General features: G+C 37.3%; 1 protein-coding gene across 15 annotated transcripts in view; it reads left to right on the top strand.

Moving 5' to 3' along the window:
• The window catches only part of CADPS2 (calcium dependent secretion activator 2), a gene marked incomplete at both ends in the record, with an annotated part of 558,610 nt that overhangs the window by 440,962 nt on the left and 91,059 nt on the right, over positions 1-26,589 (top strand). For 10 of the 15 annotated variants that reach the window (XM_080700894.1, XM_080700891.1, XM_080700902.1 and 7 more), the window contains one exon: positions 2,678-2,810. In XM_080700894.1, coding sequence (XP_080557020.1) covers positions 2,678-2,810 — 133 coding nt within the window. Of the gene's footprint in view, positions 1-2,677; positions 2,811-4,820; positions 4,842-26,589 lie in introns of all 15 variants that reach the window. The other 5 variants (XM_080700893.1, XM_080700890.1, XM_080700892.1 and 2 more) reach the window with 2 other exon arrangements.

The raw sequence follows: 26,589 nt of genomic DNA, 5'->3' as shown, positions 1-26,589 counted from the left end.
TCAAAATTTATTTCATTATTTATTTCACTCACTCTAACTTCTGTGTTTCCTTAAATGGTTTCACAAGTTGTAGAAATGCACTTTCCTCTACAGAAAAAAAAATCACACACAAGATTTTAAATCCATGCTAAAAAAAAAAAGTCACTTTTAAGAGAAAGTATATACTTCTATTTGTGTGGCATTAAAGTTTGAAAGGGCAGTATCTTTTTCATCTGTCTATAGTTCTATTCATATGTCATTTGGATGCTAAAAGTTAAGTAGGTTAAGTAATGTAGCCAACTGCTGTTTAATACCAGAATTAAAAGAATCTCTAGGCATTACCTATAGCTCATGATTTAATTATTCTGCTTCTAATTTATTGATCTTGTCTGTTTTTCTGCCAAATTAACTTTAGGATTGTGTTGTTTATTGGCAACGCTATTGAAAGCAGAAAGGGGGAGGCATTATTTAGATAGTACAGCTTCAACCCAGTGACTTAAGAACTTGGGAGATGAGGGCTAGAACTGATGATTAAAATTAAATCTTTGGATTATAGGCTGATTTCATTTTCCCTGCCTTATCCCTGATTATTGTGTGATAGAATTGTTACTATAATATTTATGTTTTTAAAGAATTCTTATGATATTAAAAGCTGCCTGTAGCCTGAGCTTTTCAGAGAATCGGTTTTGTTCTGCTCATCAAGGTATTATGGATAATTAAAATTCTTAAAAGAGTGCTTTACTTTTTAGAACTGCCTTCCATCCTAGGAACCCAGTATAGCCTCTCTGTGTCTTGGTTTCCATGGCAGAGCCTCCCTCCCCCTCCCAGCAGGAAAGAGTTAGTAATAGCAGAGATACCCTTCTGTCACACATTGACAGGTGGCAGGATGAACAGTGATCTTTATTCCACTTATAGCCACTAATCACATCTATTGCTAGATTGACAGTAAAATGTTAATGGCCATGTCTTCATTTTTTTTTAAGTGTCTCTTTACTTATTGTCAACTTAGAAAAATAAAATCTACATGTGAATTCTTATAGCTATGAAACCTTAAAAGAACACTGGAAGAACTATAAAACAGAGGTTGATATCTTCTTTTTTACATTTGTAAAATCTTTAGCTGTACTCTGCCATGAAAGTGGACTCAGTTTCCTCTATTCCAAATTAAGTGCCCAGCTCTTACATGATCTGAAAAATTGCCTAATTGAAGTCTTACATTCACCATGGGTATAATCATATGCATTCTTACATCTAGTAGCTATTTTTGATATTTAAAGTTTGTCACCACAAGAAACCTAATTATAAAGTTCATAATTCTACATACAAAACCAAATGAATTTGAATGTTAAAGTTTAGCAGTAATCACATGTAGCAAAATAATACATGTTTAATGCTTATATATACTACAGTATTTGCAAAATAATTTTTCTCCCTATGAAGAGTCTAACGTGCAGTTCTTAAGTACCAAATGTATTTCAGAATAATATGAAAAATAATTGAATCTGATAGGGGAAGAAATTTTTTAATGATAACATTTACTGTTTTGGAAAAAGAGAATCTTGCGGCACAAAATCTTGAAATGTCATGGATCACAGATGCTTGTGTGGCTAAATAATTTAGAGATTGTGAAATCATTAGTGATGAGGCTGACTGGAGAGAATGTAATAATAAAGGATTAAGTAGTGTTTTCATGTTCTTTCAATATTTCTTTCAAGATAAAAGACTAATAGTACAGTTCAAGCACTTACACAAACATTGGTTCCTTTCCATTAACATTGTGCTGTGTTTTTATCACTTAAATGTAAACAAAGCAAGAAAAATTGCATTAAATATATGGAAAAATGACATTTGATGAATAGTATATTCAAAAGTCATCATAAGTATTTTTATCACTGACTTTTTCATAAAATTATCAATGAATCATTATTAAAATGTTGAAAATTATAACACATTTTACATTTTGGATATAACTGTATTTGCCCCTTGCCAGAAATAAGAATTTTTAAGGAAAAATCCAAAAACACATTTCATGAACCCAACAGTACAATGGCTTTTTTTCTTTTCTTTTCTTTTCTTTTCTTTTCTTTTCTTTTCTTTTCTTGTTTAACTATAGGAAGTTTCCATGTATTTTACTATTTGATTCTTGGTAAGCATTTATTTCACTAAAACAAAGAAGTGTCCTAGGTATGTTCAGATCACAATTATTGAAGTTTAATTACTGAAAGTAGCACTCTTGATTTTTATAGAGCTAAAAAATTATACCTATTCTTCATGGAATTTTTTCTTATTATTTTAAAGTATATTGCTCCAGAGAACTGGAGCTTTTAAGTTAGGGTTAAGCAAGACAAACTTTGTTTATTACTTGCCCCAAGAACTGTAATCCTGATCTGAAACAGCTGCTCTAATGGTGCCTTGGGTCCCTGGAGGAAAAGTGACAGTCACACTGAATGGTTGCCTGGCCTAGAGGAGGTTTTGATGTGATAAATGAAGCTGAGGAGGAGGACCCAAGGTTGGAGGATTAGTTTCTCAGTTGTGAAGTGCTCATTACTTCTACCCAAGTTACCAAGCATCCTTCCCCCTTCCTAGGTGTAGGTAGGTCTAGGGAAATGTGTGTCATTTGTTTTAAATATTTATTTTATGCAATGTCTATCTTGTCTCTGTCTCTCTGTCTCTCTTCCCCGCTCTCTTCTCTCGGTAGGTTTTAATGAAAGATATTGCCACTCCCATACCAGCAGAAGAGGTGAAGAAAGTGGTCAGAAAATGTCTGGAGAAAGCTGCCTTGATCAATTACACTAGACTCACAGAATATGCCAAAATAGAAGGTCAGTGCAGTGAGCAGTTGCCCAAGTGGCAGTGAGAGGCAGCAGTGCCTATTAACTGAATTTTCTATGAGAAGTCCTTTCCTCCCCTAACAGTCCTGCAGCAGGGCAAAGGGAAATGTCTCATTAAAATCTCAGCTGGTGAACTGAAGAGCTTTTTTCTATTCATTGCTTTAATATGCCTCCTGGGACCCTGCTTGAATGAAAGACCCGGGATTCGTGCTTAAGTTGTCCTTTGTTCTTATTCTGAGTTTTCAAGAAACCAAAGGGTGTTTTTATGGGTTGTATTTTTTGACATTACTGTAAGTATGTCTAACATTTCATCTAGGGGCTGTGGACTCTATTCTGAACGGTATCTGTGTAGTATTATGCAATTTTATTTTTCGGTTCTGTAGTGTCATTCAGAGAAGGAAGAAACTTGTTGATTATTGTGAGAGCTGAAATAAGCTGATAGAACTTCCTGCCAGTTTAAATTGCTTGCAATATATTGATGCATTTGAAAGATTAGATCTCTACAGAGGACTGTGCGCTTTTTTTCTCTCTTTCTCCGAATTTTATTCATTATGGATACTGATGTTTAAGATGTTTAGAGACAAGTAGATCGGAACTTGTGGCAAAATTAGCACCTATTCATTGAACCTTTGATCAGTTGATTTAAAAGTAACAGAAAAGGCCTCCAATTTTTTGCTCAAATTACCATTGAACTGCCTTATGTAATACTCGAAGCATTACTTGAGAGGAGAAATAAGTTAGAAGCCAGTGTTAAATACTTACATCTGAAAATAAAAAGCAGGTCATCCTTTTGTAACTTTTAATATAAAATTATGCTTAAAGAATTAGGTTTTATGACTGTTGATATTAGGATAGTTTCATCAAAATTCAGTCAGAAGAAAGTACTGTAATTGGTTGCACTATCACTCTTTTTTTTTTTCCCCAAATCTGGTCAAGCTCTCTAACAAGCATGCGATAACCAACCTCCTGAGTGATTAACAAAAAAGCCATCTCATCACCATAGCAACCAATATTATATCACGAGAGTAACAACATGAAACCTCCTTAGTTACCAGTTTAATATCATTAATTATGATATCATGTCGTGTTAGAGCAAAAGCAATGAACATTAAACCGACTGAGGAAAGTGGATGATAAACATGTTGGCTTTCAGTTTTGAATACTCATTCAGATAATATTCGTGTTTGGGAGTATTGAGGTTTCTGAACACAGATTGACAGAATTAACATAAAAATAGATATTTTAAAGCCTGTCAAATCTGTCGAAGGAAAAAGAGTTTGTGAATACCTTCAGTAAACATAATGTTGTTTTATACAAATGTTATGAATCCTACTTAAAACACTGCTGAGTTTCCTTTTGTTCTTAATTGTGTAATAATTTTTTTTACCATTACCTAAGACTACTGAAGACTATGCACTAAATATCTTTGTGTATCCTTCTGTATTTTATTATAGGCATAGAGTCCATTTTAAAATGGATAAAGAATCTTTTATTTGTCCATATAAAAAGTCCATATGAAAGAGAAGACTATAGTAGAACCAACTGGCAGGCAAGCAGGGACCACTCCCACCTCAGCTATCTCCTATCTCCAGTCTAGTATGAAATATTCTAGAGGATGGATCCTAGCAATCCACAGTTCACTCAGATCAGACTACCGAGCAGTCTCCTTTCAAAAAATAATAATATAATAATACAGGGCTGAGGGTGTAGCTCAGTGGTAGAGTGCTTGCCTAACATGCAATCTCTAGCAACACACACAGACACACACACAGACACACACACACACACACACACACACACACACACGGCTCAGAAAAAAAATAACTCATTACCTTTTTTCCTCCTTTCTTTATTTTTATCTTTATAAAAATAAGGTTCTCTTTTCTGCTCAGTATCGGACCAAGAAAAAAAATTAAATTTCAATTCAAAACAGGAAGGTGGGCTTCTCCTTTTTTGAGTAACATGAGTAGACTTTGCTTTTCTCCTAAATTCTCTTTTCTTATGTTTTAGGCCCAGCAGAAAAGGATACAGGTAACTAATGTTTCTGTATGCATGTGCCATTATTTCTAATGTAGTGGTATAATTTTTTTTGTAAATTACTGTATAGCGGCATTACTGATAAAATCCATATACATTTTATATGCTTTTATTGGTGCATTATAGTTTCACGTCATAATGTAAATCATGTTGACAGTGACATACATTTAATGTATATAACTTAATAAGTTTGGAGATAAGTAAATAGCCATGAAGCCATTACTAAAATCCATGCCTATAAACCCATCACTCACTTCTAAAGACTTAGACTTCCTTCTACCCTCTTTATGTATTATTATTACTGTCATCATTATCATTATTTTTTGATAAAACACTTAACATGAGATGAAGTGTATACTTAGCAATTTTTTTTTTTTGTGGTACTAGGGGTAGAACTGAGGGACTTTGTACCTCTGGGCTATACTCCCAGACCTGTTTTGTATTTTATTTGGAAACAGGGTCTCACTAAGTTGCTGAGAGCCTCACTAAGTAGCTGAGGCTGGCTTAGAACCTGTGTGATCCTCCTGTCTCAGCCTCCCAAGTGCAGGTATTATAACCATGTGCCACCATGCCCAGCATATTTAGCAATTTTTAAGTGTAAAATGTGGTATTGTTAATTGTAGATGCTCTGCTGTAGACTGGTCTGTAGTGCTTATTCATATCTTATATAGCTAAAACTATTAATACTTGCCCACTTCTCCTCCCCCAACTCTTAACAATTGTTCTACTATCTGATTCTATTGATTCAACTATTTCAGATGCCTAATTCAGATGGTATCATGTAGTATTTGTCCTATATCTGACCTGTTTTACTTAGACTTAGGCCTCCAACTTCATCCATATCAAGTGGCAGGATTGCCCTCTTTTCTAAGGATGAATAATATTATCTTTTATGCACCTACCACCTTTTCTTAGTCATCCACTGCTGGACATTGTGGTTGTTTTTATATCTTGGTTATTATAAATAATGCTTCCATGAACATAGGAATGAGAATATCTCTTTGAGGTTGTGATTTCACTTCTTTTGGATATACACCAGAAGTGGGGTTGCTGAATCCTGGCGTAGTTAAATTTTTTTGGCTTTTTAAGAACTTCCATAGTGGCTATACCAATTTCCATTCCCACTGAGAGCTCACAAGGGCTCCCTTTTCTCCACATTCTCACCAACACTGGCTGTGTGTGTGTGTGTGTGTGTGTGTGTGTGTGTGTGCAGGAGGGTCATAATAGACATCTTAACCAGCATAAAGTGATAATCTCATTCTACTTTGGATTTGCATTTCCCTGAAGATTAGTTAAAATGAGCATTTTCCATATACTTGTCGGCCACTTGTATGTCCTCCTTTGAGAAATGTCCATTTAGTTCCTTGCCCATTTAGATTGAGTTGTTCTGGGATTGTTTTGTTTTGCTGTGAACTGCCAGAGTTCCTTACATATTGCTGATATTCACCCTTTGTCAGATACATGGTTTGCAAATGTTTTCTTTTTTTTTTTTTTTTTTTTTTACTGATGATGGCATGGTGTTTTAATATTAATAAATAGCTCTCTCTTTTCATGGCACTGATTTGATCATTTTTACTAAGATACTGAAAACGCTTGGACTTTTTCAGAACTATTGCTAATGCTTTGTAGGGAAAATATAGGCCCTTCTTCCTGTAAAAGTTCAACAATGTTTTTATATAAATCCAAGGCAAAGAACCCAAGGCTATGTTAATGTTATGCATTGTGTTTTAAGCATGACACTAATCTTGTTTGGAAGCGGTTTTCAATATTTGAAGGGCTCTTACAAGTAGAAGAGAGGACCATCTTCCTTTTCCCTCTTGAAAAGTTACAGAGTGAAAAGCATAAATGCTATTAAATAAAAGTAAGCAGTCTTTAACTCCATAAGTTGTTAATCAGAGGAATGAGCAGAGATTGTGAAATCCCTTTCTCAGGAAATTGCTAGGAAATAGTTCTCTCTGGGTCTCTGAAGTTTAAATGATTGTTTTGCTTTTTTCTTGTACCTCTCATCACAATTGTAAGTAATTTAGCCGCGTATGTGCCATTTTCTGTTCATCCTGCCCACCTCCTCTGTAGCCGCATACAGTCAGGGCCCTTTCTGCCTTGTCCCTGTGGTCTCCCAGCCCTTGGCACTGTGTTGGGGACCCAGAGCAGTCATTCTGAATTTTGGAAAAAGGCAAAAGGTTAGTAAGCTTTGTTCAAACATAGTTCAACAAGAGGTGTAGTGTACCTTTATAGTCCACGTCCCCTTATTTTAGTCTCTTTTGCATCCAGTGTTCCACACAATTTTTTCTGTGTTACTTTTAACTAAAGCCTTCCCTAAGGGCTTTCTTTTTTTCTTTTGGGAGAGGAGCAAGTATCTCTCTTTAAAAATTTTTTATTAGTGAATTGTAGTCATACATCTTAATAGTGTACAAGATGGTGAAGACATACATGCTCACATCACCCAATTAGCCCTTACCCAATTCCCACCCCATTCCCTCCCCCTCCCTCCTTCTCATGCTTGGCTTAAAATTTTAGTATTTTACCCCAGAAAGTGAGAGGAAAGAACCAAAAAATCAAGACAGCCACAAAAAGGAGAAAAAAAGGACATCTTAAGGTGATTTCTAAGTGCTCTTAAAAAAAAGAAAAAAACAAGACTGTCACCACCACCACCCCCACCAGACCCCCCACACACACATCTTAAGCAGCAGTTCCATGGTCTTTAGGAAACTTTTTCAAAACCTTTGATGACAATTAAGCCCCATGACCTTGCTATGGTGAGTTTTAATTTTTTTTTTTTTTATTCTAGCCTACAAATGAAAGTCTAGGAGTACACTGCCATGGAGTCAGTCAGTCAGCTGGGATGAGACTTGGTGTCCAGATTCCTAACCTGTGGGACTACCGTCCTTCCCCTGTGGAATAGAGAAAGGGGCGTAGTACACTGCTAGGAAGCAATGAAATATAGGGGGAGGATCCCTGGAGCATTGTCCCCACCCCCTCACAAGTCTCTATTAAGGAAAGAAAAGAAGAAAGGAGTTCTCTTCTGCATACCTGGCTTCCACTAGGGGGGAGTCTTCCTGTAGCCTATTTAGCAGTTCTACCCCTACCCAACTGTATGAGTCAGCCACTCTAGGAAAAATACTTTTATTAGATGCTTACATAGAAAGGAGGGAAAAAATGGCGTGATTTCTGATATAAGTGAATTGAAGGGAAAGCGAATCTCAATCAAAGAAGTCTCTGAAGCCACAGGAGTTTTAAAGAAATGCAGTCACATTCCTTGAGTTGCATTTAGTAGCAAGCTAACCCAACAGGGTTACCTCGTAAATGAGCTCGGGGAAGGGCTTTTAGAGGTGGGTGAAGATGTCTAAGAGCTCAAAAGCTGATGGCTCTTTTCAAGGGTAGTCTCTGGAGCATTTATACTATCTGGAAAAGAGCAGAATTCTACCCAAGATTTGCTGACTGCCTGAATGTCCCAAAGGTTTTTGATTCACACTACTCCATGAATTCCTTAAATAACTTTGCAAAGTGGACTTTTTACAGCAGATGTAGCCAAGACTTCAGAAAATGTTAGGAACTCAGAAGAAGGAGATCCTGCTCTTGGCATCGCAGTTCAGCAGAGCTGGAGTTCACACTCATATCTCCAGGCCCCAGGCCCCTTTCCTATCTTTCCCCCTGGCTGCTGCACCTCCAAGACAAAGTAATGTCTGACTCAAAGTAATGACAGTTAGTGATAAACACCAGCCACGTCACAAAAGGTAAGGGTTAGTATTCATTAATATCTGTACTTTTTCAAAAACTAATGATGGCTATTTAAGAGTAAACACTTTCAAGCCAGCCACTATTCTAAGCCCTTCATCATGTATCAGCACATTTGTTCCTTACAACAACCCTTGGCAATAAGTATTATTATTATTATTGTTATTCCTCTTTCAAGAAAACTGAACAAGAGGAGTTACAACTTGTGTATAGTGGCATATCTAATAAATGGGAGATGAGAATTCATAGCCTATTGGTCTAACTCCTTATCTCCCTCTGTCTTTCTCTTGAAAAGCTTATATAAATTTGTGCTCAGTTAAAATCACTTTGTTTATCCTCATAAATCTCATGATGTCAGGTGTTAAAAGTGATTAAAGTTTGAGAGTCCCTTCCCAACTGAGATGATACAATAGAGTGCATTCATCCTACATACCGCCGTAGATTGCTAGCTTCATGAGTACAGGGATTTTATATTTTAATAACTGCTCTATCTGTAGCATCCAGAAAAGTACCTGGCACATGTTTGGTACTTGATAAATATTTATTGATAAACAAATGAGTTTGCCCCACAGACTGTTATCAGGCTACTAATACCACAAAGAATATCAGCAAACTGGTATGCTGCCTTACGAAAGGACATTTGAACCAGTCACTGAATAATTAAAAGGATAAGGCAAAAACTAACCACTTAGAAATAGTAAGATTGGAGAAATAAGCCAAAGCTGCATGCCTTTGTTATAAGAGGGAGAAGCAGAACGGCACTAACTTGGATCAGAGAAGCAAGAGGTTCCAATAACAGCAGCATTCACACTGCTGAGTAATGGAGCCTGCTTCTGTTGTTTTATAGCCCAGCCTGCTGCTCAGTTGTGACTCAGGGTTCTCTTCCATCCCTAAGAATTCTTCAGGTTCTCTATCAGCAGCACAAATGTGTGGAATAAGGAGGTTCTTAAATTTGGTAATATATATTTTTAAATGGCTTTCTTCTAGATGTTTCCTTTTCTTAAAGGGAATTATTGGCATATCTCACAAGAATAGATCCGTTTGAGCATTTGAGAAATCTAAAAAGCAATTCTTTTTAAATGTGGAGGTTATGAAGTGCTCTTTGGTTGAATTGGACTTTTTTAAAGTACTAATTAATAAATATAATTTATATCATTGCAAAATCAACTAGTTTTCTCCTTTGGTTTAATTTTATTATACTACACTACTAAGTAACTATACGATATCAAGTAGCTATACTTACTATACTAGTATAGTATACTAGTTACTTAGTAGTGACTAAGTATACTTATAAGTAAGTAGTTTTTTAGTAGTGAGGTTCGGGGGTTTTTATAATCTAGAATTCAAAATTACACTGAAACCTCATTTTCCTATTTGTTTTCTTTTTAAAGCATATGCCTTGTTACAAATTAAGTAATGTTTTTAAAGAAAAAAATAGTTTCGTTCTTTAGTTCAAAGAATTTCTTACAAGAATGGCAACAGTACATCTAATAACAGTCCCCAGTTTCTCTTGGAAAATATATATCATATTGTGACTTACAATGTAACACAGGACTGCTTCTGTGAGCTGGCCTTGACCTGGAGTCTTTTACATGATGGTATCTAGGCTTTGGTGAATGGAGAATCTAGAGGTACCCTGAACAAATGGCGGCATGGGCTGAGGAGGCAAGCCTTTGCGCACTGAGCATCTTTCTGGCCCTCTGGTTGCCAGGTTCCCAGGTCCCCCCACCCCCATGTGCTCATTTCAGTCTCCCTGCTGAACAGTATAGAGAGGCTTCCCCAGGGGGCATGGTGCTTACTTTCTTTGAGGAAAGAAGTTGTACTGTGTCAGCCCTATGTCATTAGGATGTGTGTGCCAGCTGGGTGGCATTTTAATTTAGTACTGTGTTGTCAGACGATAGTGATAAATAACAAATAAATAAAATCTGTTCATATGCAGATTTGACAGGAATGTTTTGTTAGCAGTGCATACTTTCTTGCTACTATTTCTGAGCTAACATGACATAGCTTTCTCCCCTAAAAGTTTTACGTTTGCATATAAATTTGATTTAATTTTTTTGAGCAGTACATGTCTCCATGAACTAAGGTTTCTAACATCTGAATGATATACCCCAACTTTTGTGCTTCCCTAAGCACTAAGAACACTGCAGAAACTAACTGATATATTAAAAGTAATCAAATACTTGCCCAAAAGAAACCAATAGGTAATTAAAGACATTTCATTGGGATTTTTTTTTTTTTATAGTGAGGCATGGGCAATGGGACCTTGGACAAAAAGTGAAGTTTCTATTTTTAAACCAACTGAGACAGCATGGTTCATGCCTGTGATCTCAGTACTTGAGAGGCAGAGACAAGAGGATCGCAGGTTTGAAGCCAGCCTCAACATCTTAGTAAGGCCCTATTTTAAAATGTAAAACTGAAAAATAGGACTATGGGTACAGCTTTAGAATGCCCTGGCTTCAATCCCCAGTACCACAATAAATAAATAAATAAATCACCTGTTGATTCGGGGTACATTGGGAGAATTTGTTTCTGACTTTAAATCAAAGGAAATTATTACTATACTTTTCTTTATAATATTTGAGAAAATCATATAAGTCTGTTAAAACTTTCAGTTTGTAAAGCAATGTGTATATGTACTGCAAAAATTCACTGTGTGAGCTACACTGACTTAATGTGATCATCTGGATAAAGGACCAAATTGAAACTTATTTTCTACTCTATATGAAAAGGCTGTAGGTTTGTTTTGTTTTTTTTTTTCCACAAGATCAGTGGGATACTTAAATTATCGAAGAAGATAAATTTTTTTTTCTGGTAGCCATAAATAACTTTGTTTCTGTCATCTCACAGAATATCATTGAAGTATTAATTTTAAACTATGTTTACCAGTATATTCTTATCAGCAGATTGAATGAGATGTCATTAGCATTGTACTCTGATCACATGATTGCAATTTTCTATTTAATATACAAGCAGGAAAGTCTCAAGAACATAGTCCGTGCGCGCGCGCGCGTGTGTGTGTGTTACACCAAGGATTGAACCCAGGGGCATTTTACTTCTAAGCTATACTCCAGTTCTAATTTTTATTTTTTATTTTGAAACACAGTCTTGCTAAGTTGCCAAGGCTAGCCTCAAACCTGCAATCTTCCTGTCTCAGCCTCTAGAGCACTGGGATAATACTAATTCACTTTGGCCTTTTCTACATCTAATCTGTAACAAATGAAAACAACTCTTATGTTAATTTGCCTCAATTTTTCTCCCACCTACTCACTAACCACCCAAGAAAATAATCCCACACTATATAATTTGTAGTCACACTAATTAATTAGCTCATCACCATGTTCACAAATTAATTCCTATGCATTGAACGATGTTGGAGGGGAAGTAATAAACAGTGTCTGCAGAAACTATTGACCAGAAGGGGCAAAGGAAGACATTATTTGCTCATGTCTACTGAGGCTTTAAAACTGTGTGTAACTTCAGTTTAATACAAAAGAAACTCTGTTGTACATTGGCCCAGTCTCTCCTTGAACACAATTAAGTGAAAAGTGCACTAAGCAACTAAGTGAAAAATCAAATGAGCACCCAAGGTGCACCCTGTGCACAGGAGCCAATAGGATGATGAGCTCGTACCACTCTCAGGACCTCTGCACTCTCAGGTTACCTTCGGCTCTAGTGACCAAAGAGAAGAATGAGGGCTCTGCCCGCCTCAGACAAACCACGGAGACACTCAAGGGCAAGTGCCTCTCTCTCTCTAAACCTAGCTGAGTCTTCATTCCTTCAAAATCCTTCCTGTTCTCAATCTGAGCTTAATTCTAGAAAAGCAATAATGTGTGTTACTCTTTAAATTTGCCAACAACCCTTCATACTGCCCTCTGCTTTAAGGCCTTTTCACCCCTTAAATTAGAACAAATTTCAGCAGTGATGGCTAATGATTCCTGCCTCTGTGGAGGTGTTCTGTGACCTCAGCAAGTGACACTTTCCCTTGATCCACAGTCTCTGTCTGTGAGTCATCATCCTTCCTGTCTTTTATAACTGAATTTTGTTTATTCATTGTTCAGGATGAGCATATAGATAAGGGCCATCTCAACGAGTATCAGTCACAGCCCACCTATAAAAATAAAAAACTCAATTGGAGTTATTCCATTGCCAGGTCAGGCAGTCATAGGAACTTGATCTGAAGCTTAAATAAAAAGTATCTTAAGAATATTTGGAGGTAGTCACTTCCCGTCAGACTTATTAAGCATGATAGGCTTTTGCTTTCTCACTGTTTCCTACAAACTCCTCAGCATCCACATTCAACTTCATCTCCTGTTTTTTAATTTAAAAGGACAGGGCATCTTCCCCTCTTGAAAGCCAACTCACTCTCCTGTGATGCTAATCTTAATTCTACCTACTTCTTTCTGGATAGATTTTACTATATTATGTATCTCTTCTTGTGCCTCTGTCTTTAGATTTTTTCCCTTCCATGTATAGCCATGGTATCATCTAAAAAAATAAATAAATAAATAAAAGCTCACCCTGATCTCTACACGTTCTATCTAGCTGCCATCCAATAAGTACCATGTACTCCCACTTCTCTTTAACCTGCCTTGACTTTGCATGGAGGAGAAGCAGAAGACAGGAAAACTTAACGTCTGTTCCTGCCTCTCCCTTGTATTGGCTCAGGGCAATCAATGCCATACCTCTTACTATTCCAGTTGGTAGCCACAAGCCAGTTCACCAGTATCTGGGAGTAATATTGGGACAGGCCTCACCTCTGTGGCAGTGAAATGTTAATAATAAGTATAGGCTGAATGAGTTTCCACTCCTTCATTACCCCAAACTTAGTATCTTACAACCAAGGAAACTGTTAACAAAGGGTTGCTGCTTTGAATATAACGGATAAATGTTTATCTTAGTCCATAGGCTTGCCTAATGGATTAACAGGAATAATAAATAATGAGTATTTTTTGGTTTGTTTTTGGTTTTGGGTTTTTTGCCTGGTGCTATTTGTCCCACTGTTTAATCTCCTCTCTCCTCTAACTTCCTGTGAGGGGCATAGCAGAGAACAGGCCCATCACCTCATCTCTTCCCAGTACCTTCAAAAGATCTATACTTGTAGACAATAATAGCTAGAAATCTTGAGTGGATCTCCTTTCAAAAGACAATAAGGAAATAGTGTGTACAACCAGAACTGATGAAGCAAGTATTTATTTATTTTATTTTATTTATTTCATTTTTTATTGGTTCACTGTATTCATACATCATAATGGGATAAAAAAAAAACTTGTGTAGAAATACATGCACACATTGCCCAGTTAGCCCCTAACCCACACTATCCCCTCCCCCTCCCTCCTTCCCATGCTTGGCTTAGTGGTTGAGATGTAATATTCTAGCAATTTATCCAAAATTAACAATGATAATCTCATATAATAGATTCATTTGTCTGATATCAAACTTTTGCTCACTTAGAGATAACATTTCATTATTTCTTTTTGCTTTCTTTCTTACCAGAGGATATTTTAAGGTGAAACTATCATACATTTTTTTCAGAAAAAATCTAACATGAAATATGAACTCTAAATACCCAAAACAATCTCGAAAAAGAAAAAAGGTAGAAGATGTACATTTTCTGATTTCAAACCTTATAAAGCTACATTAATTGAAACGGTGTAGTACTGCTATAAAGGCAGATATATAAACCAGTGGAGTAAAACAAAAATCCTAGAAATAAATTCTTCCATATACGGTCAAGTTATTTTTGACAAGATTTCCAAGAACATTTGGTAAAAGGAATGATCCTTTCACTAAATATTGCTGAAAAATAATAATTACATGACAAAGAATAAAGCTGGACCCTTACCTAACACCATATAAAAATATTAACTCAAAATAGGTAAAAGACCTAAATGTAAATCTTAAGACTATAAACTTTTAGAAGAAAACCTGGGTCATAACACTTCACAACATTGAAATTGTCAGTGATTTCTTGGATATGATTTCAAAGGCACAGGCAACAACAGAATAAACAAACAAACTTCCTAAAAATAAAAACATATTGTACATCCAAAGATGATGTAAACAGAGTTAAAAGTTACTGATAGAATGGTATAAAATATTTCCAAATGCTATATCTGAAGGTATATTAATATTCCAAATAGAAATCCTAAAAATTTGCAACAATAAAAGCAACAATACAATTTAGAAATAGGTAAAAGACTAAAATAAATAATGAATCTCCAAATATTTTAACCAATAAATACATGAATATATTCTTCTTTCTTAGTTGTCTGCTGGATGGAAAATCTTGTTTCTCAGGTTCTGGTGTGTATTACCTGTTTCTTCTTTGTAGTTAATCTCTGAGTATTTTCTCTAGCGCTGGTTTTGAAGACATCAATTCCTTCAGTTTCTGTTTGTCATAGAAGCTTCTTATTTCCCCATCTAATTTGATAGATAGTTTTGCTGGGTAGGAAATTTTTGGCTGGAAGTTTTTTTCTTTCAGAGTTTGGAATATGTTACTCCAAGCCCTTCTGGCTTTCATGACTTGGTTTGGGAAGTCTGGAGTGATTCTAATTGGTTTGCCTCTGAACGTCACTTGGCCTTTTGTTTTGTTTTGTTTTTTTTTTTTTTTGCCTTTTAGATTCTCTGCTTGGCTTCCATATTGGTCATTTTGGCAATTATGTGGCATGGGGAATCTCTTCTCTGATCCTGTCTAAATGGAGTTCTATAAGTTTCCTGATCCTTTGTATCGATCTCTTGCTCTATGTTTGGAAAATTTTCTGCTATTATTTCTTTGAAGAGATTATTGATCCCTTTGGTTTCACCTTCTTTTTCCTCCTCTATTCCGATTATTCTTAGCTTAGCTCTCTTAAAATGGGCCCATATTTCTTCAATGTCAGATTCCTGCTATCTGATTTTTTTCTCTAAGTTAGAAATTACATGTTCGTTTTTGGAGTGATCCTCTTCTAGGAACAAGATTCTATTCTCCATGTGGTCTAATCAATTGTTTATACTTTGAATTGAGGCCTTTACTTCAGTGATTGCATCCTTTATTTCTTTTAGACTCTCTCTAAATTCTTTTCAAAGGCCCTGTATTATTTCTACAGTTATATTTCTGATTTGATCTTCTGGATATCTCTGAATTTCTGTGTTATCAGGTTCTGATAATATGAGGTTGTGGGCATTCATTGCTCTATTGTTGGTCCTCTTTCCCATGATTTCAAAAGTTTGTGCCTTCCCTGGATCACTACGACTTCACTTAGGGTGCTCCTTATCTTGAGTCTGTGGTAGTCTCAGCAGCCACTACTCCTTTACTGGGTTTTATCTCAAAGTCTCAGACCCAGGAAGCTAATTGAGGCTGCGCAAGACCGTGGGGGTTCCGGGCTGGGTGTTTTTCATGGGGAGCTGCGACTAAGGTGTGGTATCTCTGCCACCGCTACTCCTTCACTGGGTTGGACTGCAAAATCTCAGACCCAGGGAGATTATCAAAGTCCCTGGGTGTGCAGTACAGAGATTTCTCCTTTAGGGGCTGCAATTTCACTCACGATTATTGTGTGTGTTGATCAGGAGCTGTCGAGGGCACAGTGAACTTGCTGTCGCTTCTGGCAATATGGCGCCACTGCCACGCTCTCAGCCATGAGGCTGACACTGCTGGCCATATGGTGCTGCTGCCATACCCTCGGCCGTAAGGCTGGCATATTTCTTTTCTGGTTTTGAGCTCCATTCTGAGTCCCTGGAAGGTGTGATGAGCTTGGCCACTGGGAGTTTTAGACGTTCTTTGTGCTAAAAGAACTGCTGAATTATACCCGAGTGATCCACAGCTGCTCACTTCAGCTCCTTGTTTACCTTTCCTCTCTGGATCCCGGTGCTGTGAGGGAAGATCGTTCTGGTACAGCTCTGCTGCTGCATTGCGGGCTTGATTTCTGGTCTCTGGTTGTTCTTCTAGTCTTTTTATTCTCTGTCCCTTGTGTTTACATTTTTTATTTCTCTGCTGATGGGGTTTTCTGGCTATGAAAAGTGCTGATTTTGTGGCAATAGAGATCGAGTTTTAGCGGGGCTCATAAACGCTGTTTTTCTCAGTTGCCATCTTCCTGGAAGTGAAGCAAGTATTTAGATTGAGCATAATATCTCAAGAGCATATTGGATGATACTAGCAATTTGGTGCAAGAACAAAAAGTTGTAGAAATTTTGAGTCTGAAAAAAATACATGGTTATAAGAAAGCTAAAACATAGGATGAACTTAGCAGAAGAATTTGTTAGTTGCCTGGGAAATCATAATGAGGACCACAGTAAAAGAGAAGGTGGTAGAGAACACAAAGGAATAGTAGAGTAAGGTAGATTCCCAGTAGATTAAAAAGAAAAGAGATGCAAATTCAGTATGACAAGGAAAATAACTAGAGATGCAAGACACATAGAAAATAATGGAGGAATATTGTGAACAAATATAGAAATTGAAAGTCTAGTATAAATTCAAACATTTCTTGAAAAACATATTAAAATCAGAAGAAACAAAACTTAAATAGGCCAATATACTTTAAAAACTGAAATAGTTTTCAAAGTCTCTCTCTCCCCAAGTCTTCAAGCCAAATTTGTTTGAGAAGACAATTCTATCACTCTAAGAAACAGAGACATTCTATTCAAAATAAGTTCCATAACTTGGAAAAAGAATGAAAGACACCTGGTTTGTGAAATGAAGTAAAAATCATCTTGATTCTTAACCCTGATCAAGACAATAGAAAAGTAGGGAAATATCTTAGGCCTATTTTATTATGAGTAAATATAGAAAATATTTATAATATTAACTCACAGTATCCAACAGTGCATTGGGAAAATACACATGATCAATGGGATTTATCTCAGGGATATTAAGTGTTACAGCATCAGAAAATTAAAAGAAACCCCATTTGAGCTTAACAAATACAAAAAAGTATGTGAAATAGTTTACCAATTACATACAATTAAAAATCATGCAGGTCTGACCCTGCACCCTTGTTCTATATGATCATGGGTTCAGGCGATGGCTTTGTAACTTGTCTTAGTATCTGGTAAGATAAAACTTCACATTTTTTTAAGGTTGGCTTAATTATCCTTTTTATTCTTCCATTTATTTATTTATTTATTTATTTATTTATTTATTTATTTATTTATTTTGGTGGTACTGGGGTTCCTGGAAGCCCTTCTACCTCCGGGCTACACTCCCATACCTATTTTATACTTTTTTTAAATTTGGAAACAGGGTCTCTTAAGCCAGTGCAACTGGCTTCTCTCCTCCTCCCAAGTGTGGGGATTACAAGCGTGTGCCACCACGCCCAGCTCCATTCACTTTTTTAATGCCTTTTCTGTCACCCAAGATTTTCAGAATTAGGGCAGTGTATGTAACATCTTCCTAATCCTAAAGGAAATTCTTCTAAACTTTTTCCATTAAGCAAAATATTCATATTTGATTTTTCTCTGCAGGTTTTACAAAGAAACTCTCCTTTTTAGGTTATTGATAGCATAATTTTTAATTGTATATAATTTATAAACTATTTCACATACTTTCTTTGCATCTATTAAGCTCAAATGGGTTTCTTCTAATTTTCTGATATATATGGGAGCCTGATGAGCTTTATCTGTAGTAATGTGAGATGCAAATCAGTGGGGAAATGGTAGGCTGCTTAGTGAGTGAAGTTTGAAAGGTGGGCTTATTCAGTGATTAAAAATAAACTGGCTTCCCTCCCCTCTGACGGAAGGATCTTGGTCTCTCAAAAGATTAGAGATCTCAATGTAATGGAAAAAAGTACAGCTATTTAAAAGGAAGAAACATTAGTATTTGTCCTTAAATTTCCCCATACTTTTACCTTCTCGTATTTTAGGAATTGTCCAAGTTTGTTTTTTATCTGAGTTGAAACGAAATTCTTCAAACGTTCTTACAAATCAGCATAGTCCATTCTAGTTACTTCATTTTCTACATAAAAAATGGATGAATTACATAGCTAACACATCAGGAATACTTAAATATATTTTGGATTCCCCCCCGCAAGACCTGGAAAAGTTATATTCTTCAAAAACCTTTCCTCTGGAGCCAGGAGTGGTGGTGAATGCTTGTAATCCTAGTACTTGGGAGGGTGAGGCAGAAGGATCACAGGACAGCCTTAGCAAATAGTGAGACTGATCAACCTAGCAAGACCCTGTTTCCAAATAAGAAATAAAATTGGTCTGGGGGTGTAGCTTGGAGGTAGAATGCCTCTGGGTTCAATCCCCAGTACAAAGAATTAAAACAAAACAAAACAAAACATTTTTCTGGTCAATAGTGTTCTTCTGTAAAAAAAAAAAAAAAAAAAAATAAGATGAAGAAGAAGAAAGAAAGAAAAGAATGGGAAGCCAGATAGGCATCACGGCACACACCTGTAATTCCAGTTTGGACCTGGGAGGCTGAGACAGCAGGATTGCAAGTTTGAGGACAGGGCACAGTAAATTAGCAAGACCCTATTTCAAAATAAAAAACAAAATGGGGCTGGAGGTGTAGCTGAGAGGTATGACACCCCTGGGTTCCATCCCCAGTATAAAAAAAAAAAAAAATTCTGAATGAGAATATCAGCACCTCTGAGAAAATGAAAAAAAAATAATAATTTTTTAAAACACACTTATATAGTGTCTTCTTCAATGTGCCCCCTACCAGGAAAAAAAAGAAAATCCCTCTGCTGAGATCTGTGACACTCTAAACGGCTCTTGCTAGGCTCTCTCCTCATTCCTCTGACAGTGCACGACACCCTTATTACAAATGTCCAACACACGCCTTCTAAAAAGGTCCTAGAAAGAATATCAGCTTGTTCAGCTCCATTGACAGTCCTCATGCATTTGTTTTTAAGTTTACCTTCTACTTGTATACAGAATGTGTGGTTCACAGAGAAATGCGGTCTGGAAATCACAAACATTTTTTTTTTTTATCCTACAAGCAATTTTAAAGAATTTGTCACTCTCCGAAGCCAGAGCTTGAAAGCAACTGACGAGCAACCCCTCGTTTATTTACTAACATGTGTCAGCAGGTAAACCAAGTGACATATAGCTGCCTGCCTCCTGCAGCACCTTGTTAATCCGAGTGGTTTAGATGTATGAAAAAGTCTTTTCCAATTGCACAGCATCAGAGTAATGCAACCTGACAGATTTCTGTCTCTTTCTCAACAGAGTTTGTAAGTGCCCAAGGCCTGTGCAGATGAAGTAGTTTGGGAAATTAAGGAGGGGTTATTACTTGTAGGCTAGAGATAAGTGGCCATATAGCTTCGAACACTAAAAGGCCTATAATTGAAGCTATTTAAAAGCCACATAGTTTTCAAAGATATTTCTAAAATGTCTGCCAGGCACTAATACAGACACACATATTCACAGTGATTGGCAGACCCAAGGACATTAAAGCTGTAGAGACATTCAAGATGGCACTAAGCCCAATCATACTCAACACATCTGGGTTTTTATACTTATGCGAATGGTAGACTTCATCCAAATGTTGGCATCAAATAGACTATTGCTACTAATGCTTTACTTGGCTGCCCTAGAAGACCTTGATTATGTATCAGAGGAAACAAAGACGTATGTACCGACATCAGGCTCTTTCAGCTACTTTCTTTTCCACCAAGGCTGCAAACCTTTTCAAATGACCTTTCATATGTTGGTCACTCTCCCTAGAAATCTTCACTTCTCCTTCAGCTGGTCTCCAGTGTCGCTGTCTCCTGTCCCCTTGCCTGCTCTGGAACAGCACAGCTTCACCCCCCTGCTTTGTTAACTTTGCCTTGACTGTCTCCCTTGTAAGCAGCCTGGTGCTCTCTGGGAGCATGGGAAAGTGGGTTCCAGAGGGGGAAGGCACAGGGTAGGATGTGAGTGTGGAGGTGTGACCATGTCCCTTTGATGCACAAATATAAGCAGGTTCTGTGAAAAAGGTGTTACAGTTAAATGTACTTAGAACGCAAAAGGAAATAGGTTTAAATTTAGAGGTGTTACAGATTTTATATAGTGATTCTGTGTTGGCATGGGACTAAGATGATTCTGTCAATTTTCAGTTTCTCAATTTGGATAGTGTTAAGAAAAAAATGAATTCAAGTGTATATATAAAGTGTAACACAACGAGGCGACCACTGATTAGTTTCAGTATGGAATGTGTGTATATATATGCATGCATGCACTTACATATGTGTGAGACCAGTCTTTAAAAAACTTCTGTTGCACAATTAGCTAGCAAAGTTACAATGGGGACAAAAAAAGTATGTAGTCATTAGAATCCTACAACATGGTTCTTTGCAGAGCTAACAAGAGCAAATGAAATATACAGTATAGAATTTTTTTTTCCTCCATTAAGGTTTCATGGTGTTAGCGGCCAGCAACACTGTGTAGACATATTTTCTCTATGAGACCTTAGATTTTCTTCATTAAAAACGGGGAGAGGGCCAGGATCTCAATTAAAAACTCAAATCAAGGTCTTCATATTTCTCACCTCATTTAAATCACGTACTATAAAACACCTGTAGAAAATGATAAATACTAATTTCTGCAAGAGAATACATGTGGCCTTTCCTGTGCATCGCCCTCATTCCTTGTTTTAAGGTCAACATGCCTCTCAACTCCTCCCAGATCAAAGTCCTTCACAGCCACCGGCTTTGACACTGCATATGTGTTGACAGGTGTCAGTCACGGGTCACCATGACTGTGGCACATGGACTTTGTAAGACTGAGATCCAGCTTCCAGAGCCCTCACTCCAGTGGCCAATTCTTCTTTGTTTCACAGTTGGCCATTGACTTAAAATGAGTATATTTATGGGAAAGATAATCCAAGTGAAGTAGTTACTGTGACTGTGACCACAGAACAATTATTCCAAAGCGCTCTATCATTAGCGTGGCTAATTCCAAGGAGATATTAACTGAAACTGTTGTTTTAAACACGGTCATTAAACGAGTTGGTCCCAAAGGGAGCTGGAGAAGTAGGAAGCCACAGTCCTATTGTTTTCAAACAACTGTGGCATTAGTATTCTCCTGGATTCTAAACAGATGAAGGGAGACCATAGTATCTTAGATTAATTATTTGCATTCATGCTGAGGATTGCCCCCATATGAATTTACATCCTATCTGGGATAACCCTTCAGAAATGTAAAATATGTGAAGATTCTGCAGGAAAAAGTCACTTTTACCCAAAATAATGTTCAGACAATAATGTAGCCTGATCCAGGTAAAGGAAATAGAGTTCACATGAGTCACCTTTGTTTTTTATTTTATTATTTAAATTTTTTTTATCATTTTTGCAATACTGGAGATGGAACCCAGGGACATTCTACCTCCAAGCTATACTCCCAGCCCTAATTTTAATTCCCTATTTTTAAACTGAGTCTCACTGAGTTGCAAAGGACCACATTAAGGAGCTGAGGCTGGCTGCGAATCGCAATTCTCCTGTCTTAGCCCCCCTAAATGCTGGGATTACAAGCATGCACCACCTCAGATGGCTTAATTTTATTTTTCAGAAGGACTAGCATTTCTCAAAGTGTATATCCTAGGCCAGCATGAAGAGCATCACTGGGTAACTTGGTAGAAATGCAGATTCTTGGGCCTCACACGGAATCAGAAACACTGGGGAGGGCAAGCAGTTTGCATTTTCACAAGCCCTCCAGGTTGTTCTGATGCACCCTGAAGTTGAGAAACACAAGTCTCCAAAAAGGACTCTCCATTCATTGATGAATGCCACACACATCCCAGCACTCACAAAACCATGCTGTCATTTAGGTTGGCAGTCACAGCACGAGTCACTGAGCCTCGCTGGCTGCCTTAGTTGATGCCTTAGCTGTCAGTCCCAGGCTTAGCGAGGTCCCAGCCATTGTACCAAGCTTATGCCGGGTTGAGTTTTAGGACCCACCTCTCCCCTGGATTTTTGAGTCAGTCTTCCTAGCAAGTTATATGATTCCTTCTGGGGCAATAAGTCCAGAGAGTTCCCCCTCAAAATATCATCATCTAGCCTGCTCACAGCTTCTAAAGAAGCAGCAGACAGGTGGTGGGGGAGGTGATAGTTTGCTTTAATGGGGAAGAAGGTATCTGATTTCCTGCTCGTCTTCCCTCTTGGGATGAGCAGGCATATGACTATTGAGATGCAGCCAGGATTATGACTCCTGGGAGCCTGGCTGCCCTGGGCTCTGGCACCAAGTTGCTTGCCCTAGGTCATGCTCTCTGGAGCTGGAGGATGGATCAGGAAACTTCAATAAAATTTAGAATTTCTACTTGAGACCATGCAAAAAAGAATAATGACACCAGATAAAAAGTTAAGATTGAATTGGCACAGACTAGGGAGCCAGGAGAAATGTTCTGAGTCAGCAAAGGTGGCTTAAAGAGAGCTTTATTGTTTATAAATGAACAGTAAACATTACCCATAGTTAGCTAAGAAAAAAGGTTTTGTTATTGTTCTAATGGGAACAAATTATTTAGGTGGCCAGAGCAATGTGTGTGTGTGTGTAGGTCTGCCTTGTATTTCTGTGGTAGCCAAGGGGATAAAGGAATCACTATCTACTTTAACGGAGGAAGGGGGAGCCAGAGGCTCTATTCCACCATTTCTTAGCTTGTTCAGAGGGGAGCTAAGTTTACCATCAAGCAGTTCACAGAGAAGCTGTAAGTCCCTGCCTCTGTAAGGCCCAGGAGGTTCATCTGCAGTTTCATTGGCCAAATTTCCTTTTTTTTTTTTTTATTCAGCTTTTCAAAGTGAAACCTCACCTCATTGCCCAGGGCTCAGATAGTATCTCAAATGAAAGTTTACAGAAGGCAGTATCAGGGCTTTCTCTCCCTTGCCTTTGGCCCCTTTCACTAGACAGTGACCTCTTTTCTGTGTTCTCCCTTCTTTTCACACCCCCCCACTTTCCTGACATTCCTACAATTCATCTTATATATTCCATGCCTCTCACCTCTGCCTATACCTAAATGCCAGCACTTTCTTCTAATCTCCCTGACTTTTGTTGGAAGGGAGGAGCAACAAGAGGAGGAAAAGGTGGAAAACTTCACACTGGCCTGCCGTTAACTTCTAAATTCAGACTCACACCACACTAAAATGATTTCACTCTCAAAACCTCCACAGGATCAATGTGAGCAATTCAACCTTCCTGTAGATGTATCTTTAATACTGTGTCTTGCAAACGAAAAACCCTGCACTCACGTAATGAGTGCACTAATTGGCCCTCTCTTCGGACTTCATTATAGCACTTCCTCCTGTTGGCCATAAATGCATGATGTATGTTGCTGTGCTCTGTTTTGTGTCTGGCCAAAGAGATATGCACTCAAATTCTGTGAAGTCAAAAATATTGTTTTGTTCTTCATGGTAGCTTTGTAGTATCTTCTCGCTTGCTAGTACAGACCTTTCCATGCAATGCATTGATCAAAGTCCAGGCCACAAAATTTTGGAGGTTGAAAAACCAAACAAAAATCTGAGTGCACATGTAGGAGTTACTTTTTTATATTCCCCAGAGGGTCATCAGAGCCAAGATGCAAGAAAGGAGAGAAGATGGGTCATATTGGGATGGGATAATTGCTGTAATCCTTCAGTCTAGCATCATCTTGAATATTTTTTCCTTATTCTGCAAATCCAGATATGATCGGTCTGTAAAAAGTTAAGAGCATGGTGTGTGTGTGTGTGTGTGTGTGTGTGTGTGTGTGTGTGTGTGTCTGATGGACACTTAAAATCTTTTTATCAAAATTAACTTGACTGTGATAATTATTACCTAATATATGTATGTATAGCAAGTCACAATATATACTTTGAATATATACAATCTTTGTCAATTAAATATTTCAAAATAAGGAGTTAAGGTCAGAAGCATTACATATTTCAATACACCATACATGCAGAAAAATTGAAGTGATCTTACTCATCTTTTTTCCATGTCCCCTTGCACCTTCACCATGAGCATCATTGTGCATCCATCTTTAAAGACCTTGACAGGAAATGACATCAAGAGAGCAGCCAAGGAGAATGTGCTGGGAGTCTGCACCTTGCAGAACTAAAGGCTACCACAGCAAAGCAGCCCATCTGTCCTCTGACAGCATCTAACCTCCCTGCCTTTCTCCCTGTGGGCTTTTTTTTTTTCTTAAAATTACAGAGGTATAATTAAAATTGCTTTAGGGAGCCAAGGAGTGTTATCATAGAAAACTAAAAATGTTCCAGAATGAAGGATTGTAGCCAAGAGTGATGCATTGAAATTCATCAAGATTCCTTATTGCTTTGGGTATATTTGTTTTAAATATCACTATTTGAAATGTATTACAACAATCTGCAACTTGGTGTGAAGCTTGAAGATTATAGAGAACATCTGTAATGCTGTGGAAACATTTAAAAATGATAGAAAGTATCTTGAAGAGTTCTCAAATATTCACTGTGTTCAGATTTTTAATGGAGCTATTGATAACCTTGTTATCCAGTAGAGTTCTGACTACAAAGCACCTCAAAGTTCTTGACTATAGTAAAATGGGTAAAAACCAGGGGTGGCGTACATAGAGTGCTTGATAAAAATGCTATTTATTTAAAGTATTAGAGTGGCCATTATGTTCAAGTACAAAGTTTTGATCCTCTTAGTAAACTTAATCTAGGAAGAATAAAATGTTTTAGACTTGGCAAGTTTCATCTAGGACATGGCACATTCAGAGTTTTTATTTAAGATAACATGAAATAAAAAGCTGGTTGTGACATATTCATACATAAGCAGGAAGAAGTTTTAAGGTCATTCTGTATTTTTTCCTCACATTATTTCATGCTCATAGGTAGGAATGTGGTGTGTGTGTATATGTGTGTTATTCCTATTAGAGAATTGAAAATGAAAAAGAATTCAAGTCACTGAGAGGTATGATTATAATCTCATCTTAGCCAGTAGCTGCCTAACCTTTGATCTTTCTAAGACTCTGAAAATCAGAGCCTTGGTTTCATTACTTGCAGTTTGATCGTGAAGGTTTGGAAATAATTTCTAAAGTATTAGGAAAAATAAATTCTTTATCTGCAGTATAAAAATCTTTAACTTTTTGCCTTTCCACTTCATTATGAGAAACACATTGTACATATATGTAATACATTAGGATAGTGCAATTCAATAGAGCCCAAACTATATATATATATATATATATATATATATATATATATATATATATATGCATGCCTCATAGATTCTTTAAGCTAGAAGAAATCTTAAAGAAGATGTGGTTCAGTGATTCTTAGCATCTATTTGGCTCAGGGATGAGCTACTTCTGTCAAAGTAGCTCAAGCACTTTGCCCTTCTTCCAAACTATCATCTTTCCATAGTTCATCATTCTACTGGATGGGTCCCTCAGTATCTAGGCTACATAGCTTTAACAACCCCCACTGTACATAACCACCAAATACATTTTTCTAAATGTAATTTATTCTGAGGCCCTTCTAAGAAATATTTAAATTTTCTATCAATAGAGTCATCCAGTCTACTTATTATCTTAAAGCCTACCATGATAACTCATAATGCCCTAGCACATTCTAGCTCTGGTCAGGTAAGTGTGAGACATAGCTATTAGGAACCCCATAAAGTTGGAGTCCTGCCTTCATTGCTTATTGACTGTTGCATTTCATCTCTACTGATAATGTGTCTTTATCTGTGAATTATTTTGATAAAAAATACAGCCACTAGAAAAATCAATACGATCTCACCTGGGAAGTGCCTGGTTATGCCACCCTCTCTCAAAGAACTGTAACAGTTGTAGCCATCATCATCTTCACCTTCCTCTCAAATGCACATCATCTGCGTTGCAGTTCCTCTTCCTCTGATACAAGTCCTCTTCTTACCTGGGGGACTTGTTATTCCTGTACGACCAGCTTCAGGCTTCTCTTCCTCCTGATGTGTGTCCCGTAGGCCCACCTGCATCTTGCAGTCTCTCCTCCCATTCCTCACATCAGCAATGGGTCTGCTTCATATTGTCTTCAAATTTTCTTAAGGATCTTGTTTTCCTGATTATGAAGCCAGAGCCAGCTGGGTGTGGTGGCTCATGCTTGTAATCCCAGTATTGGAGAGG

The sequence above is a fragment of the Muscardinus avellanarius genome (assembly GCF_963383645.1).
Source record: "Muscardinus avellanarius genome assembly, chromosome: 9".
Lineage (NCBI taxonomy): Eukaryota > Metazoa > Chordata > Mammalia > Rodentia > Gliridae > Muscardinus > Muscardinus avellanarius.
Note: the sequence above shows the minus strand (reverse complement) of the source record. Positions and strands in the feature narration are given on the sequence as shown.